At 36.8% G+C, this 17,973-nt stretch overlaps 2 protein-coding genes across 4 annotated transcripts in view; both read right to left on the reverse strand.

Annotated features, from left to right (window-relative positions):
- Positions 1-1,450: 1,450 nt before the first annotated feature.
- LOC104606002 (BRI1 kinase inhibitor 1-like) lies at positions 1,451-2,791 on the reverse strand. The gene has a single exon (XM_010271005.2). It carries the CDS (start codon positions 2,672-2,674, stop codon positions 1,667-1,669), a length of 1,008 nt encoding a protein of 335 aa, XP_010269307.1. The 5' UTR covers positions 2,675-2,791; the 3' UTR covers positions 1,451-1,666.
- Positions 2,792-8,207: 5,416 nt separating this feature from the next.
- ATG2 (autophagy 2) overlaps positions 8,208-17,973 on the reverse strand; it is a 48,637-nt gene continuing 38,871 nt past the window's right edge. The window contains exons 7-14 of one of the 3 annotated variants that reach the window (XM_010270981.3): positions 16,706-16,904; positions 16,296-16,409; positions 11,413-11,520; positions 11,196-11,328; positions 9,552-9,754; positions 8,893-9,089; positions 8,598-8,662; positions 8,208-8,407 (exon numbers count right to left, since the gene is read on the reverse strand). In XM_010270981.3, the coding sequence (XP_010269283.2) occupies positions 8,659-8,662; positions 8,893-9,089; positions 9,552-9,754; positions 11,196-11,328; positions 11,413-11,520; positions 16,296-16,409; positions 16,706-16,904 (958 nt within the window). In that variant the 3' untranslated portion in view covers positions 8,208-8,407; positions 8,598-8,658. Of the gene's footprint in view, positions 8,408-8,597; positions 8,800-8,892; positions 9,090-9,551; positions 9,755-11,174; positions 11,329-11,412; positions 11,521-16,295; positions 16,410-16,705; positions 16,905-17,973 lie in introns of all 3 variants that reach the window. The other 2 variants (XM_010270974.3, XM_010270991.3) reach the window with 2 other exon arrangements.

A 17,973-nucleotide genomic window follows, 5' to 3' on the forward strand; every position in this document is an offset into this window, starting at 1 on the left:
ATAAATGTTTCAGACTTACACGAAGGAGGAGGTGGCATTATTATGTTTCTCAACTCTGTTCTAAGGTCTCTAAAGTGAAGCTGCAAAAAGGATGGAAAGCATTTCCATGTGGAGTGGGGCATTGTTTTCAGGGAGATACTAATATAAAAATAATAAAGAAGGGCATTGGTACAGGGTACTGGTAGGAGAAATGAGCTACTCAATTGCTCATATCATTATTATAACTTATATTCTCCATTAACAGAGACATCATCATATTCCTTCTATTTATTGGAGGAGCTGTATTTGGTACTTATCTCTGTAAATTCCAGATCTATCAAATCATCGGGAGACCCACAGGCATGGAATCCCAAAGGATTCTCTCCCTTTTGGTAGCCCCATTGCTCTTGAAGCTTCAACAATACAGAATTTCCTCCATCGTCCAATTTAATGCACTAAAATTAATGCAGAGTTATAATCATGCATGTAGTAGTCATGTGAGGGATAAGGTTCTGTATGTGGGTCGTCGTCGTTCATGGCTCATTATCCCTTTCCTACCCCAATTGGGGGTTTCATTTGAGGGGAAGGGTGGTGCAACCATTTTATCAGACCGTCGACCACTAGAGAGTAGAGGCGCCCCACTAAGCTGGTCACATGGTCAGTTCCCCGTCTTCATTGGCTCCCTGCTTAAAGCATGCATTGGACTCTTTCTGTCGTAATTCTACTTGCTGAGTCATCAAATTGCCAATTGGTAGAATGCCCAGAAAAGGCTGTCTTTTTGCCACGTGGTGGGGACCGCTAAAACTTGTTGAGATGGTAAATGCAAGGACCAGCTTTTTGGGCTGCCACCGACTCTGCCATATGGAAGATTCCTGCTTTGTCTGAGAGTATCTAGGTGGACGAATTTATCCTAGGCAGTCAAAAGGGTTTGGACCCATATAATCACGAGCTCGATTGAAGGGTTGTCAATGTCGGGGGTTACACTTTAACCTACGCAAAAATATATGTGGATGCAGCTTAAAGCTACAATACATGGCCTGAAATTGATCTTCATCACTTTCCTGGGTACGTAAGCCCAACAATGAAGATATTGTCTCAACTCGATCGTTTTACAGTATTACTGGTTGCTAGCATTGAAAACCGTCGTGGTGGTGGTATTAATTGTAGATAGGATTCGTTTGTTGCGTTTACTTAGATGAACTGAAACGAAAGCTCAGAACGATGAGTTTCAGGCCATGGTTAGAAGAGAAGACTGCTGCTATTTTAAATTTTCTTTCCTTTCTTTTATTTGGAAGCGTGGGCCGTGGGGGTGGACAAAGTAATTATTAATTAAAGTAAAAAATGAAAAACTCAATGGTTGAGAGAGCTTTCCAAATCAATTATCAAAAAAGTACTTTTGAGTTTTGACTGCACCAAGCCACCAACACCAACAGTAGTGTTATTGGAGATACCTGACCATACTGCAGTTAGATTTTCAAATGGAAAGCAGAACTCGTTATTACGTTTCCATGAAAGAAAAGAGCTCAGAAACGGTCTCATGAACATGATATATAATATCAATCTTTCGAATTCCTTTTGTACTACGTTTTAATTAATACACTCTATACAGCAAGAAGGGAATGAAGGAAAGCAATACCGAATTAATGGAGAGAATTGAAAAATTTTCATCTTCATCAATATAATCTGATCAGCATTTGAGTTTCTCCTCCATCGCGATGGAATTCTTGCAATGCGCAATTGCAGCCTGGATTGCGTTTTGCAGCTCTTCCATGCTGCTATCGCTTGATGGAGAATGAAAAGCCTGTGTAGCAACAAGATGACCACTGTTGGTGGGAGACGTCCATATGGACGCCGGAGCTGAGAATTCTCCTCTTCTTCCCCTCCACTCTGGCTTCCCCCTCGAATTTAAATTACCTGAAAACGAGTAAGGCTGCCTACGATGTTGCCGGTTATCCTTTCCACTTCCAAAGAGCAACAGTGGTCGAACCATTCTCACGTACCTTTTTAAAATATGACTCACATCGAATTTCAGCTTCTTCTTCTTCTTTTTCTCGTCCTCTTCATCCTCTCTTTCTCCAATCTCAGACCCTTTTCGCCATTTATTAGCAAGTCCAAACAAGGAGCTGAAAGACTTTGGCTTGCTTCTTCTTTTTGTCGCACTAGTACTAGTACTGTTACTATGACTATTGTTGATGATGGTGTTGTTGCTACTGCGGTTGTTGTTGTTATCGTTGCTGTTACTGTTGTTGCCGGTGCTTTGGTTGCTGTTGCTATTGTTGATGATGTTATTGGGTTTTCCGTCTTCTAACAAACCTGTGACGGGAGGATTATAACTTTCAATGGAGTTGGTGGAGGAACGGGGAGAGATGGGAAGATGAGACAAAAGGTGGAGAGGCAGGAGATGTCCATGAAAGAAAATATCGTCGGCTGGAGACAAATCGATTGCAAACGAAGGTGCGGGCTTGGTTTTGTCTGGTACTGTTGAAGGGGGACGGAGAGAGATTGTGAAGGAGAATTCATGAGAAGGAGAGGAAGAAGCTGAAGGCGGAGAAGAATTGGATGTAGTACTGGATGTTTTCTGATTTGTTGACTGGTCTTCTTTTACTTCTTGCTTTGATTTTCCTTCTGCTGCTGCTTCTCCTCCTCCTTTGTCTGCAACTTTCTCTGTTTTCTTTGAATACTGTTGGGTGTCCATAACTTAACAGTATTATAGGAGAGTAGTTTATTTGGTTCAATATCTGGACTTGGGAGAACTCCCTGCTTTCTAACTCTTTTTTGATATTAGCAAACTTTGCCAAAGAAAAGGAGAGAGAGAGAGAGAGAGAGAGAGAGAGAGGCACAACTTAAAGAGAAAGAACAAAACCTGGACCGGAAAGTTAATAATAACCTATACTTAGATCAGCTTAGAATAAGGGAAAAAAAGAAAAGAAAAACAATTACATTCATTAATGTGGTGGGGTCCTTTTCTAAGTTTCCATTACTTGAAATGGAGACAAATTAAATAACCAAACTAAATCCAAGTTAAGTAAAAGCAAAACTAATGTTAGGTATGCATAGATCTCTGTAAATGAGTGGCTCCCCAAAGAAAGAGAAATGTTAAACACACGTTAGGAGAGGAATCTTCAAATATGACAAATATGCCCCTTTCTATTTTCCATGAATTTCGACCTGCATGGAAACCAAGATTGGAGAGGCGTAGCTATGTGATGTGATGATACATGAGGAAGGAGAGCCCAAGTCCCAACCCAACCAGAAGTGGTGATGTTACTCCGACTACAAGAAAAGATAATTAAGCTTTGAAGCTAAGATACTCCTCCCACAAGCCATCTCTCTCTCTCTCTCTAATTATCAAGACTAATTAAATGAAAATATTTGCTATATATGCTGTAGGCATGTAGAGCAGGAATTAATTAGTATAGTTCCAGTGGAACTGATGCACTGCATGCACCTACAGAAGTGGGGACACTGGAAGCGAAATGAGGCACAGGTCCACCAACTAATCCAGTCTAGATCAGAGGGTTGTGTATGGTTTGGTGTGGTCCATGTAAACGAGATGGAGTCCCACAGGCACGTGTATATCGCGGTCCATCCAACATGGTTGAGTTTTGTTTGTTTATTTGGATTTTGGGGTGTCAACATCACAATCATGGATGCATTATTTTGGTGGACAGGCTCCTCTTTACCACTAATGCCATTACCCACTCAAAATCATATTCTATATATATAAAAGTAGAAAACAAAAGATCAACAAGCAGACACTGCATAAAACAAGACTTCCCAGTTCCCACTCCCATTCTGCACATCCTTTTGCTGCCACCATTCCTTTTTCCACTAACCCCTTCACAAGCTTTATTTTTTCTTTCCGTCTCTCTTCATTTCTTCTTCAAATTTTTTAAGAGGAAATGGCATCCTAGAAAGCAAAATCAACAAGCATAATATTAAATAAAAGCAATCATCTCTCTCTCCCTCTCTCCATAAATTTCAATATTTAATTTTGAAATCCTAAGCACTGCACCGATTACATTACTTCTTAGCAAATTGATTTGTTGACAGTATTAATAACTAAATTATATTGATATCTAAAAAGACTCAATGCCATATTCATTGTTTAGTCTAGCTTTTTAAGCAACTTAATCTTTAAGTTAGTTAAAATTGATAACTTGTAACAAAAAACGCAAATATATTATATTTATATAAATGAACACTTGCCATAAAAAATGGTATTGACTTTTATAAATTCAATATTTAAGAGTTTGTGCTCAAAACGCCAATCTAGCTGATAGGTTGGTGCATGATTAATATATGTATACTTACGTTGTTATCCACGCGATGGTATTCTTTGCAAAATTGCAAGCAAAAACTCACATAATCTGAAAGTGTGGGAATTTGTAGGGGTGTTCATAGTTCGGTTAATCGAATCGTGGGCTAATTTTTGAAACCGAGTCAAGGTTATCAGTTGTTTTGGAAAACCGGTAACCAAAATCGAATCAAAGTCGATCGATTAATCAGTCGACCGATTCTGTTAATTGTCGATTTGGTTCATCGGTTTTTTATTATTTACAATTAAAAATATATAAATATATAATAAAATACTAGAAATATATATATATATAATATTATATTTTAAATATTAAATAATATATATTTATATAATGCATATTTATTAATTTATAATGTATAAAATATATATAATATAAATATACATAAAATATATATAAATATATGTATACTGGTCAGTTCGGTTAACCGCCGGTTTTCTATTTTGATTAACTGAAACCGATTTGATACCTTCATTTTTTTTAAATATTGAACCGGACTGAACCGACTGATTTGATTAACTGAATTTTCGGTTCGATTTCAATTGGTTCAATTTTTCGATTTTTTTGCTCAATCCTAGGAATTTGGCCATACATCAAAAACATCTTGCAATGAACAATGAACTTAACATAAATGTACACGAGATATTCCTAATGTGCGGCTACATGCTATGAACAGAATTTTTGCTTATCTGGCCTTGTTATGCAAGGGTTAAGGATCCACACTTGATGCGTAATATTTGTGAACCTTGTACCTTCATTTCTTTCTTTCCAGCACCCAATATGATCGAAGATAAATATGTCTCAGTACTCTCTCTCTCTCTCTGTACCACAAACAATATATTTTGAGATATGATTTCGTATCAAAGGTGGACATCTCAGATTTGGACAATGACGGCATGGGTCTGGTTATCTGTGGCTCTCTTGAAGGTATAGGGTTTAGGGTACAGAAAAGTTAGTCTTTCTTTCGTACTAATTAATTTATTAAACGGCACAATCCAATAATAATAATGCAATTGACATCATTTTATTTTTCTTTACTCTTTTGTTTCATCAAGCAATGGTCCTTGTCTATACTAAGCTTTCTGGAAGCATGTATTGGTAGAAAAAAAATGGAGCCCACCCTCCCATAAATTGATAAAATTTCTAAGTACATTACCTATATTCATCATATAATAATACCGTTGAAATTCCTTAAATTGGGCCAATAATTTCATTACCAATTTATCACACAAAAATTACAAGTTTAAAACAACTCAAATAGACCAACTTCTTACAAAACATTTATTGAATGGTATAGCCATAATGATAATAATGGCCACACCAAAACTGTGACAAAATTTCTACCAAAAAAGATGAGAAATTGTCTAAAATTCATCCCGACTTTTTACGAATTCTCTTAAACTCACAACTTTTTAAAATGTAAAAAATTCCCTATATAGTAAGTTTTTATTTTCTAAAATTCACCTTCAGTTATATCACTGTTAATGTTCGTTGACAAAAGTCATCCACATCAGCATAAATAATATTTTCATGACCAAACTACCCTTGACTGACGAGTTAGGGAAAAGTGTCATTTAGGGTTAGATTCTCCCGAAATTCTCTCTCGCTCGCTCCCTTAGACCTTTCAGCCATTGCAAGTCTCACACTTTTTCTTCCGGCCATTGCAAGTTTCTCTCTTTCTCTTTGTGCACAAATCTTCAAAAGGCAGATGACACCAACTGACTCCCTCTCTCTTGGTTAACTCACTCAGATCTATAGTGGGTGAATGCTGCACCATCCTCTCTCGCTCAAATCTCAATTATGGCAACCACACCACCCTCTTGCTTAGATCTTGATTCCAGCCACCGCACTATCCTCTCTCACTCCAATTTCGGTTTCGGCTGCCGCTCCACCCTCTCTCTCGCTCAAATCTCGATTCTGGCTACTGCACCATCTTTTCTCGCTCAGATCTCGATTCTAGCCATCTCTCTCTCTCTCTCTCTCTCTTAGATCTTGATTCCAGCCACTACACCTCCCTCTCTTGCTCAGATCTCGATTTCGGACGCTACTCCACTTCTCTCTTTCTCAGATCTCGATTCCGGCTGTCACACCATCTTTTCTCACATAGATCTTGATTCCGGCCATTGCACCACCCTCTCTTGCTTAGATCTCAATTTCGACTGCTGCCACACCACCACTATCCCTCTCTCACTCGCTCCTATATCCAGTTTGAAGTTGTGAATGATCAGAAATTCTAAAGATTTATAATATTTTGAAATATGTAAATATGTAAATATGTATTGTAATTTTTTTTGCAACTTGAATATGGAATGCAAATCCCCACCGAGGGCTCTGCAAATTTATGCAAAAATATTTTTGTAATTTTTTATGTAATTCTCTGAAATATTTTTTGAAAATCTCTTGCAATATTAGTTGGATGCAATGGCTAATTTTTGTCTATTTTTTTTTGAAAACTTTTATCATTTTAGTAGTTTTTTTCTGCAATGTTAGTTGGATGCAATGGTGACCATTGTTTTTTTTTCTTACACTTGGTTTCGTTTTGACCAGTCTTGTTCTTAGTGGGAGAAGCAGCAGCAATGGTTCTCTTTTGTTCAAACTATTAGGATTTTGTTCAAACGATGGGGTTAATTTTGGGATATTGTTAAATGGATCGAACTTGAAAAGTTATGGTGAGTTTAAGAGAATTCATGAAAAGTGATGGTGAGTTTTAGACAATTTCCCAAAATAGATATGCCATAAAATGCTGGTGAAAACACTCAGGAAAATAAGGACACTTTGACATGAATGCATTATACATGTTGCATTCAAGGTTCAAAATATTACAAGTATCATAACGTATTATATGTATCTATTTTTAAACTTGGGATATGTCAAGAAATTTGGAACATCTGCCAAGTTTCAAATACAACTTTAAGACTGCAACAATGGTGCAAAAATAATGGTTGACATAAGCTTAAATAAGCAAAGAGTATCAATTCTTTTAATGGCTCAATACTGAAAATTTTGGTATCGAGTGCATCAACCAATGTTCTAAAAATTGACCCGAAGGCCAAACCGTTTTTGCCTCCAGGTTGCAGGTCACCAGGTCGAATGGTTCAAACTGTTTGAACCATTGATCCGAAATCATAATTATATACATATGTATATATGTATAAATATATATATTTATTAATAAATAATGTATGAATATGTTTTAGATATGTTATATGTATTTTTATTTTTAACTCAAAAATAGCGTGGCAAGGCACCTACGGTCCTTGGAACGCATAAATATAAAAAAATTACCCAAAATAAAAAAAAAATCACCCCAATCGAACATCGAGATGCAAAGTTATGACCTCTGAAAGTTTGCATACATTGCATGTGCAACCTGCAACTCGGTGATCGGGTTGAACAAGTCGACAGTTGAATAGGCCGGGCTAAACGGTTCTTGACCAAGTAATGGGGTCAACTGGTCTGACCAACTAGGTCAACAATGGGTTGAAAACATTGGTGAGGATCAAAGGCTATATAACCCAAATAATTTAGTTCAAAAGGGGAAAAACAGATGAAGGAAAGTGGAAGACCCATCTTGTCCGTACCTTTACCAATAACTACCCCATATATTGAAGGAACTGTCTGCTACAAGAATCTCACCTTTACTAGTAACCAAGGTTCAAAATATCGATGCGCCTGATACACGGTAGAGGCATCTTGGGCAGTATCAATAGCTTTTTTTTTTAAATTTTTTAGATTTAAGGTTCATCAACCCCTGAACTGGTCGAAACACCCTCTGTAGAGGTGTATCGGGAAGCTCCCAATACGATATGTATCGGGCCGTATTGATACTTTGAACCTTGCCAGTAACAACCTCACAAAAAATGTGCATAACACTGGTTGTATTATATTAGTAGGGAAAGGCATCACAAATTCAACAAATGAAAGCTTGCTTTCAAAGAATATAATTTAGTAAAATATTACATACACATTTGACTGATCTAAGCCTATCATCACAATTACAAGAAGGCTCGCCAGCACGGGATCAAACCATATAACACATTTACTATTTACACTGTACAAATATAACATCTATTGAATCAAGGGAAAAATCTGTTCAATTGAATATATACCTGCATCCAGAAAACGTCATCAACTATTAGATTTCATGGAGAGGTGAGAGGCCTGAAATTGACAATGGAACACCAATAGCCAAAAAGCAACCCCTTGTGTACACAAGCACCAAGATTATGTCCAAGTGTCATCTCCCCATTAAGCTTTAGAAACAAGATCTAAGACATGATTTGAGTAATTCAAACTTACATGGTACAAAGGTGTTGGTACTAGCCACCATGACGCTTCAGTAATCTGTATATTGTTCCAGTCACCTGTATCAATACAAAGCCTCTTTCAAGTACAATATTAAGTCAGGTAAAAGCAGCAAGAACACCATTAACTATGATCTTGAGGTTGACTGGGACCCAAGTATTTCTCCATTGATTCTTTCTTATGTTCAGGATCAAGGCTGCAGATGTGGATACAATTGTTACTATGATTCTAAACATTGATCCTATAAAAACAAATATGGATAAAATCAGGTCAAGAAAACAAGCCTGACCTGTTTCTGACTCCAAGGAGTGCACAATGGACAGCACGAGCAGCAGCAGAGGCAGGAGCTATTGCAGCTGCAGGGGCAGCACATACAGCAGTGGCCAAAGCAGATGCAGCACCAGCACCACGCTGGTACGTCTTCATGGGAGTTCCAACAAGAGCTGAAGCTGTCTTCTCCAGGCCATCACTGAGGCACTCGTAAGCCTGTAAACCAGATTTAAGTCATTTATTGTCAATGCCCACTCATAAAGCGCCGTAGATGTAGATCAAGACATTAGTGACTTTAATAGTTTAAAGAATAAAAATATAATAGAGGCCAATAGCTAGATAGATCAAGACATCATTGTGGATGGAGCAGGTTCCTTATTGGTACATGAATAGATTATAATATAGTTTCTAATGATGCAGAATGCTCAGTCTCAGTATAGTGAAGTGTCTTGTTATATAGATTTACTTTCTTCTGGAGGGGAGCATGTGTGAATTATACTGGTGCATACATGATCATCGGTAAGATGAGATTGAAATCATTGGCCTTTGTATTTTTTTAATTGATCCCACATGATAACCTAGCTGAATGCTACAAATCCTACTAATATGTTGAAATTCATATTTGAAACCCAAAATGACAGGAGCAAACACAAATTAAAGGACATTGGAAATGGATACCTGCCGGATTCCTTGTTGGGCATCCTTGGGTTGATTTGACCTAACATTTGTCCTTGCTCTGCTTCTAATGGACCATGGTGGAGAAGGTGGAATGCTTGCAAGAATATATTCTGTTTGAAGTAGAATGTCATGAGCTCCAGCTGCCAAATGTACCCCCAATCCAACTGCTTCAAGTGAAATACTCCTAAGAAATGCAATTGCACCTGACATGGATATATTTGTATCAGTATTACTTCTCATTTTCATCATATTTCATGGACCAAGAAAAGCAATATCAATGAGCACATGAATGAAATCAGTAAGACAAAGAAAAGCATTTTGGAAGAACATCATGGTATTTAATTACATTACACATTACATCGAAAGAAAATCTAAAACATGTCATAGCTCTACTTTGTAGCCTAAGTACCTACCACCAATTAAGGTGTTGGTTAACTTCTTTACGCCCTTAGTTATTATCACTTTTTGATTGGTGACTGATGAGTTGTATTGATTCAAAAAATAAGGATTTAATTAGCACTACACAGCTCTCAACCAGAGCCAAACCCCACAATCACCTTATAAGTATTAATTGGCCCCAAAAAATTGCTCCCTGGACACCCCCTGCTTTGCTAAAGTACCTGCAAATGTGTTTACTATTGAGAGATGGCCGACTTAAATGGTCTATTCATCAGGATAGATAGGTATGATAATTGTAGCTAACTGCTTTTGGGATGACCATCCTCAACATTAGAGGGACCATGGCCCCTTGGGCATGGTAAGAGAAGCAAAGATGTTGGGAATCCACTTGAATTACTTGATCGGTTGGGTCCCCAGATCCTGCAACAGTATCATGGATTCTTTACCAAGGGCAGGGGTCAACAGCAATGTTTTAAACTGGGGGCATCAGGATCAGGCCTTGGATTGGAATTTCTAGCTACATGGAAAATTGGTTACTTGAACAGCAAGTTTAGTTATTTTTTGTCAGATACAGGCCATGTTATACCTTCATTCATTCTAACTGTCTGGAATGAAGATCTTTTCTCTCTTTACTCAATAAAATCTCATTTTAACATTGCTGATAAGAAAAGAACTTTATCACTGAACAAAAAAAAAAAAAAAAACAGAAAAATGTGATAATGATGATGATATGACATCAGGTTATTCCTAAAATCTGTACATGGATGCAAGTTTTTAAATATCGATACACCTGATATGCATGAACCTTGTGTATCGGGTATTTCCAAGGCATGCGTGCTTTTTTTTCAAAAGCCTACAGGGGGGGGGTCAGTTTTAGGCCTGGTCACCCTCTGAAATTGCTCAAAACCCAAAATACCATTTTATTTAGGCGTATCTGGGTGCTACCAAAACAATACGATATGCCATTTATCATCTTCTTTCCATTTACGCTTCTCTTTTTGTGTATGGGGAGAGGGGAATCGAAGACACTGCCTTAACATATTATCATCATTTATGACCCAGTTACGTGCTACCAGATCAATAAATCAAAACTTGCATGTTACATTACCTTTTCAAAAGAGGAAAAAAAGATCTACCCATCCATTTGAAGCATGTCATCACATATGAAAGTACAGAAGCTCTAAGGTTGCATGAAAAGCAAAACAAAATTGTGATGATAAGTACATGTGTGAAAATGTTAACCACCTCTTTGCACCCCCTTGAGCAGTCTGTGATCCTTCCTATAATTCTTGACTGGTAAAGAAACCAGCTTAGCAGCACCAGAACCAACAGCAAACAATGATCGTACGGTAGGAAGGCCTTTCAACAATTTGTGAACCTACATTTTAGATTGCATAGTTCATTAGTATCAAACAACTAATGGAACTTTCAGCATTATCAACAGGGAAAGGTATAAGAAAACCTGAGTTTGAGAAATATCTTCTAACCATGCCCCGGCTATTGTTTCACAGACACTGCTCCAACCATAGACACCAACAGCATGTACATGTTTGAGCTGTAACTCAATTCCCTACATCAAAATTCATCAAGTATCAAAAGTATTCTCCACTCACAGATGCTGAAGCCTTAATCACATAAGGACCTATTAGTGCCCACAATTACTATCCAAGCAGCAGAAAGAAGCTGTTGGTGGACTGCTTTAATTAAAGATATCATGTGAAATGAATTACAAATTAGTTATGGATCCATCTGTAAAGACCAGGCGGAGGGGCCACAAGAAACATGTTAAAACCACAGTTTACATGAGAGGACATAGAAACATCACGTATCACTGCCAAAGAACCATATAGGCATGAATTTCACTATATGAAAAGCCCTTGCTGACTGGGATCTAGTTAACCCGCCATTAGCAATAGAGTTTAATCCCTCATTCCATCTCATATTAGCAATTATCTAACTAAAGATCTACCTTATCTTTCTTTTTTTTTTTGAGAAAAGATAGCTTGCATTTGGAGGCAAAAAGGGGAAATGTCCCTTATCTCATTCATGTAGTGACCAAATTTCCAAGTCCCAGAGCCAATACTTTGATTTCATCTAATAGCACTGCTGAACTTCCTTCTACTATGAATCAGTACACATCCTCTGCAAAATTTGAGTACCTGCCAATAAACCTATGTCTCTAATGAGTCATGACCATGTTCTTGAAGGTTTTGCTGCCTGCTAACTCTTGTAAGAAGATGAAGACTTTTCTCCCTTTCCAACATGGATTAAGATCATCTTTCCATCCATCAATGTCATGTGGTGAGAAAGAGCATCTGATACAGACCAAATCTGAAACAGATGAGAGAGAGAGAGAGAGAGAGTATAAAGCATATAATGTGGCAGTTATTCTTGTATATCTCTTATGCGATTAATGAAAGAGGCAGGTTTCTCAGGTGGCAGAGCTGCTGTCAAGACTGCAAGGCAAAGTTTAAACCCTCTGGCCCTGGACCAGCACTTTTGGGGTTGGTCCAAGTCTGAATCCTTCTCCGTTAAGTCCTCATATTCTGGTTTAGATCCTACTCTTCCTGGCTCCTTCCCCAGTCAAATAGTCTGGGGTGGTCTGGCCCCCTCTAAAGTGAAGTTTTATGTTACTTTGGGTAGTGGTTGGGAAAAAGTGTTTGACAAAGACTATGCTGGTTAGAAAAGGGTTGGTGTTACTAGATGTCTCTTGTGTCCTGTGCAGTAAGGGTAATGAGACTATCAGCCATCTTTTTCTCCACTGTGAGTTCTCTTCAAGAATCTGGACTCATTTTGTCAAGGCCATTCATTATTCCTCCTGCATGCCTAGCTCTGTCAAGTCCCTTGAGAGCTGGAAAGTTGGTGGCATGAGCAAAAAGGGAAGGATCTTGTGGAGTGCAATCCCTTTAGCAATCCTGTGGTCCAATTGGAGAGAGAGAAATAGGAAGATATTTGATCAAAAGCAGTTCAAGTAGAAAAGGTGATAAATTCAACCGTAGATGACTTGAGAGGGTGGCTGAGTACAAATGTGTTGTTCAAAGGGGATGTGTTGGGTTCTTTTGTGATGGTTAATTTTTTTGAGGGCTCTTAAGTTTGTTTATTTGTACAGACGTTTGTACAGCGGGCAGTTATTCTTGTATATCTCTTTTGTGATTAATGAAATTTTACTTTACCTCTTCCAAAAAAAAATAATATAAAGCATATCATGTGGAATCCAGTACTCATTTTGGTGGCTGGGTAGGTGGCTAAAGACCATAGTATTGGACTTGGTTAGTACAGGCCTATTGGAACTAGCCCATAGTAAAACCCATTTAGTGTTCTTTAAGAAACATGATATCTGATTTTCTCTTCTCGGCCTTGGGTTCTGCATCAACTTGTTTTGTAGTTTAGAAAGTAGTTCCTTTTGTCATTCAAATACCAAGTATTACTAAATACAACTAAGCATCAACTATGCCATTCTCCAATATTATATAATAAAATTAGGGAAGTGATTTTGGCACATCCGACTTTTCATATAAGGGGCCACACCCCTATCCATCAGTCAAACAATTACATGTTTGAAGGACAAGAATACATTCCTGTATAATAACTCCCACTTTTTTTATCATTAAATAACCACCCTAAAATCAAATGCATTAAAAAGAAGGGAAAAGCATACAAGATGTACCTATTAAAAAAATACAAGTAGCTTATCTTACTTTAGTTTATACCACCATATAAGTTATTGCTGTTATTTCTTTATGAACTATGAATCATCATATTCACACAATCTAATCTGGATTAATTGGTAAAAGGAGAATTATGATCTCTTGACTAACACCTTGATACCATTGATTCAGAATAAATTTGGTCGTCTTTTTTCTATGAATAACTGAATTACTTCATTAATGATTAAAATAAAGAAGATACAATACAATCATTGAAAGCAAATTTTGTGTTAAGAAAGGTACATTAAGATAGGGATTTTTTTATCAATAACTGAAACTTTTCATTAAAAAGACATTAAGAATGTCTTTATCAATAACTGAAACTTTTCATTGAAAAGACATTAAGAAAGGAACATTAAGATGAACGCATTAAATGAACAGTGAGAAATAACCCCTCTTATCTCTCCCCAAACACAATTACTTCAAAAAATCTTTAATTACAGCTGAGCAAAAAGAGTTGAGTTCTTCCTGTCCCTTGTCTAGCAAAGTGTATCTTCAAATGAATTTGCACTTCTCTTCACCCACTGTATTCTCACCTCCAGATATAATACATCCAATGACTTGGCTCTTTATTTTGCAACCAGTTCACCACCAGTTTTGAGTGAAATGGAAGGGATTGTTCCTTGTGCTAATTTGTTTTCCCTCATTGAAGCATAGGAACAAAAATATTTTTTACTTCTTTCTGACCAAGTTATGAAAGTTGTCATCAGATGAAACTTGATTCACTTTCCCCAGAAACATGAAAATTTGATAATCTTGCCAGCAAATACACTTGCACACACCACTATTGGTCATTAGATTGATTGCTAAATCTAATGGATTGTGAGTGGTTTTAGAATATGAGACTTGTTTGACAAATGCAAATATATATTCAGGACAAGATTGTGGGTATTTCAATACTTTAGCACAAGCTATGGGAATGCCTAAGTTCAGCTCGTGACCAAGATAATTGGTTCAGGTATTCAAGAAAGACTAGTTTGATTGTTCTTTAATAGATCATATGGACTTTGATTGACTGAAATTGAATAACAAGATATGTTGTGCCAGCACCGCTTAAGAGTAATAAGGAAAATGATGCTGGTGATGATCATTTTCTAAGTAAAATAGGTATACATATATACAATGGGAGTTAGTCAGCTAGTTGGATTGTGAAGAAGGCTGAATGACAAAGGAATCTTCCACGTGGAAATTTTGACTTGGGGCTCAAAATGGCTCCACATATTCCTCTTGCTCTCCTCTATTAGGGCCATTACCCAATGTTGGTTCCAGCTATCTAGGGTCTTCGGTGGGATAAACTGGATACAGTCCTAACCTTTGACTTTTTTTTTGCACAAAGTGGCTACTCTCAGACTTGAAATCACATTGTCATGCTCACCAGCCCAAGATTTTACCATCACACCAAATAATAATCCTTTCTCATCATCCTTTATTAATGGTTCAAACTTGAGCCCAAATCATTTGCCATGTGGTCAGAATAAGCAATGTTTTCAACTTGCCAATGACCTGGACAGTTGAACTATTCAAATCATCACCTGGTCACATTCACCATCCTACCCAGGCAATTGAACCATTGATCTGCTTGACCCGGTCACCAGGTCATGGGTTTTCTAGAGGCCATAACTTTGTACTTGGTTGTCCGGTTGGGGTGATCTTTTTTTATTTTGGGTAGCTTTTCAAGATCAATGTGTTCCAAGGAGCCACTATTTTTATCAAAAAATGGCCTCAAATTTTAATTTTTATCTACTTATTTATAAAGATTAAAAACTGAAATACAGGCAGTTCAAGAAGAGGTATGAGATGGCAAGATGCTACCTCCCCTTTAATTTAAGCAAGATGGAGGAAGGCTTCAACTCCTACCATTCCACTTCCCCTTCCAAATTTTTTCTCATATCTCTGATAATATTGTTAATATATCAAGGATATATTGAACTTCATTGATAAATTAAACATCTGAGATTTAGAATTTAGAATATCATTGAAACTTTTTCATATTTCAAGAAAATCATTGAAATTTTTTGGAAATCTTTTCCTGAAAAAAAAAAACGAATGGAAATTCATGGTTTTGATGATTAACTTACTATTCCAAATGTCATTCCCTTCTGAATCCATCATAGTTAAAAAAAAAAATGAAAGAAAGAAAGAAAAAAAGAAATACACACACAACTGAAAAAAAAGGGATTCTCAATATAAAAAAAAGGTAACATAAGAAGACAAAGAGAAAATGGCTACAAGACTAAAAGAGATACCCTTTGAAGTGTCTTAATCTTGTTTTACTTGATACAAACCGTTGCTTGCTATGGCTTTTCATTGTGTAATTATACTTCTTCTGACAATCCATGAAGTTTCTTTGATGAACTCCATGTTTTTATTAAATCTTCCTAATTTCTTTAGATTTTCCAAATATCTCAGAGAAGTTATGAAATATTCCCAAAATTTACCAAATTTTGCATGGTGAAACATCCATCAATCTCAAAATTGTGGACCATGCATACAACAATGGCACACAGATACAACAATCTAATAATCTCACTATTAGGCCATAATATGAATTCATCAAAAGGAAACCATGCTATAGAACTATTTTACTGGCCATAAGAATTATTGTTTCCAATGTCACAACTGTGAATGAGTATTTTACCTTCCAAGGCACAAGATTAACAAGTTCTACATATTTCCCTCCTCGTAGTGCTGCAAGATCAACACGACAAGGACTGTAATCCACCCGAATGAGAACAGGACATATGTCAAATTTCTGATACAAAACAGGAAAGTCTTCAGTGCACAGCATAAAAAGTTTAACAACTTAAGAACTTAGAGGGAATAATTATCATAATTTATTCTACAGTGGGAGTCTAAGCCACTGCTTAATCCAGGAAAGAAAATAATAATGTATGGTAACAGATAAAAAGAAATCATAAGATTTTATCTTTTAATGCTCACACCTTTTTACTATCTTTTAATGCACTATATTGATCTTGTTTCTAATCCATCAAAAAAGGACTTCATTGCATTGCATGATAGAAGCTCAAAGAGGATTAAACCACTTGCCTGGAAATAAGGGAGCAATGCCTCCTCTGCAATTGTATGCTCTCCAAAGTTACCAACAGGCACCATACTTGACCCATCCAAATCATGAGAACTCAATGACTGGTCAACTTTTGATTCTTTCCCTCCAAAGAAGCTAACAAGAAAATCAAGTTGGCCTTGATGAAGATGCAATAGTATAGGAAGGAATGCAAGACGTAACCTGGAAGCCACACAAATACAACAAATTACTTATCGCCCTTTACTTTTTTTTCCTCCATTAAGGGTATTAGTATACAAATCAAGGCTGTAAACTGGATCAAGACAATGAAGCTCTCAAAAATTTTTCTGTTGATGATCTTCCATGAAGCTGGGGTGCAATATCAGTCATCTCCCCCAAGGTTTTAAATATTGATACACCCTGATATGCATGAACCTTGCGTATTGGATGTTTCCAAGGCATGTGTGCTTTTTTTTTTATAAGTGAGTAGTTTTACTAATTCAAATAAAGAAAGTACAGTCAGCCTAGGAGGAGGCACAAGGTGTTACCTCCTCCAAGGACTGAAACATAAACACTAAACATACACAAGCCTGAAGCACAATTACAAGGTAACCCAAAACAAGTGTTTTAAAAGCACAAGGCACAAAAAAAAAAGCGCAAGGGCCAAAGTTTACGCCTGAGGTGCAAGGCGCAAGGCAAGGTGTACACCTTTTTAAGCAAGGTGAAAAATTACAAAAAAAAAATCAGAAAATTCAAAAAAATGCCAAAATTTTTTTAAAAAATGCGAAAAGTTCAAAAAATATTTAACATAATGTTAATAAAAATATAAACTTAAGTTTTAAAATAAATGTTTTAAAAAGCCTATTATCTAAAATTAAAATACATAAACATAACATGTAAAGCGTATTCAAATCCCACAATCTCTTCTTTTCCTTAATTGCATTGCTTCAAGTAGCTAATGTGATGTAAAACATAGTGCATTATTGATTCTATGAGTCGCCTTTGTACCACGCTCCTCGAGGCAAGCCCGAACAAGTCTATGTTAGGGTCTGAAATTCTTATTTCTCACATAAAAAATAATGATTTTATCTTTCATTGCCTTTTAAGAAGATATTTTATTGCAATGAATGAATGAACAACATTAGCAAATAGGGGGTTCTTGGAGCCGTTAGACTCAAAAAAAAAGCAAAAAGCACAAAATTTTTAAAAGGCATACGCCTGGGATGAGGCGCAAGGCTTTGAAAGGGGTGCGCCTAGGACTTGGGCGAGGCGTATACCCCAAAATGCGCCT

The sequence above is a fragment of the Nelumbo nucifera genome, chromosome 5 (assembly GCF_055504915.1).
Source record: "Nelumbo nucifera cultivar China Antique chromosome 5, China Antique-T2T, whole genome shotgun sequence".
NCBI lineage: Eukaryota > Viridiplantae > Streptophyta > Magnoliopsida > Proteales > Nelumbonaceae > Nelumbo > Nelumbo nucifera.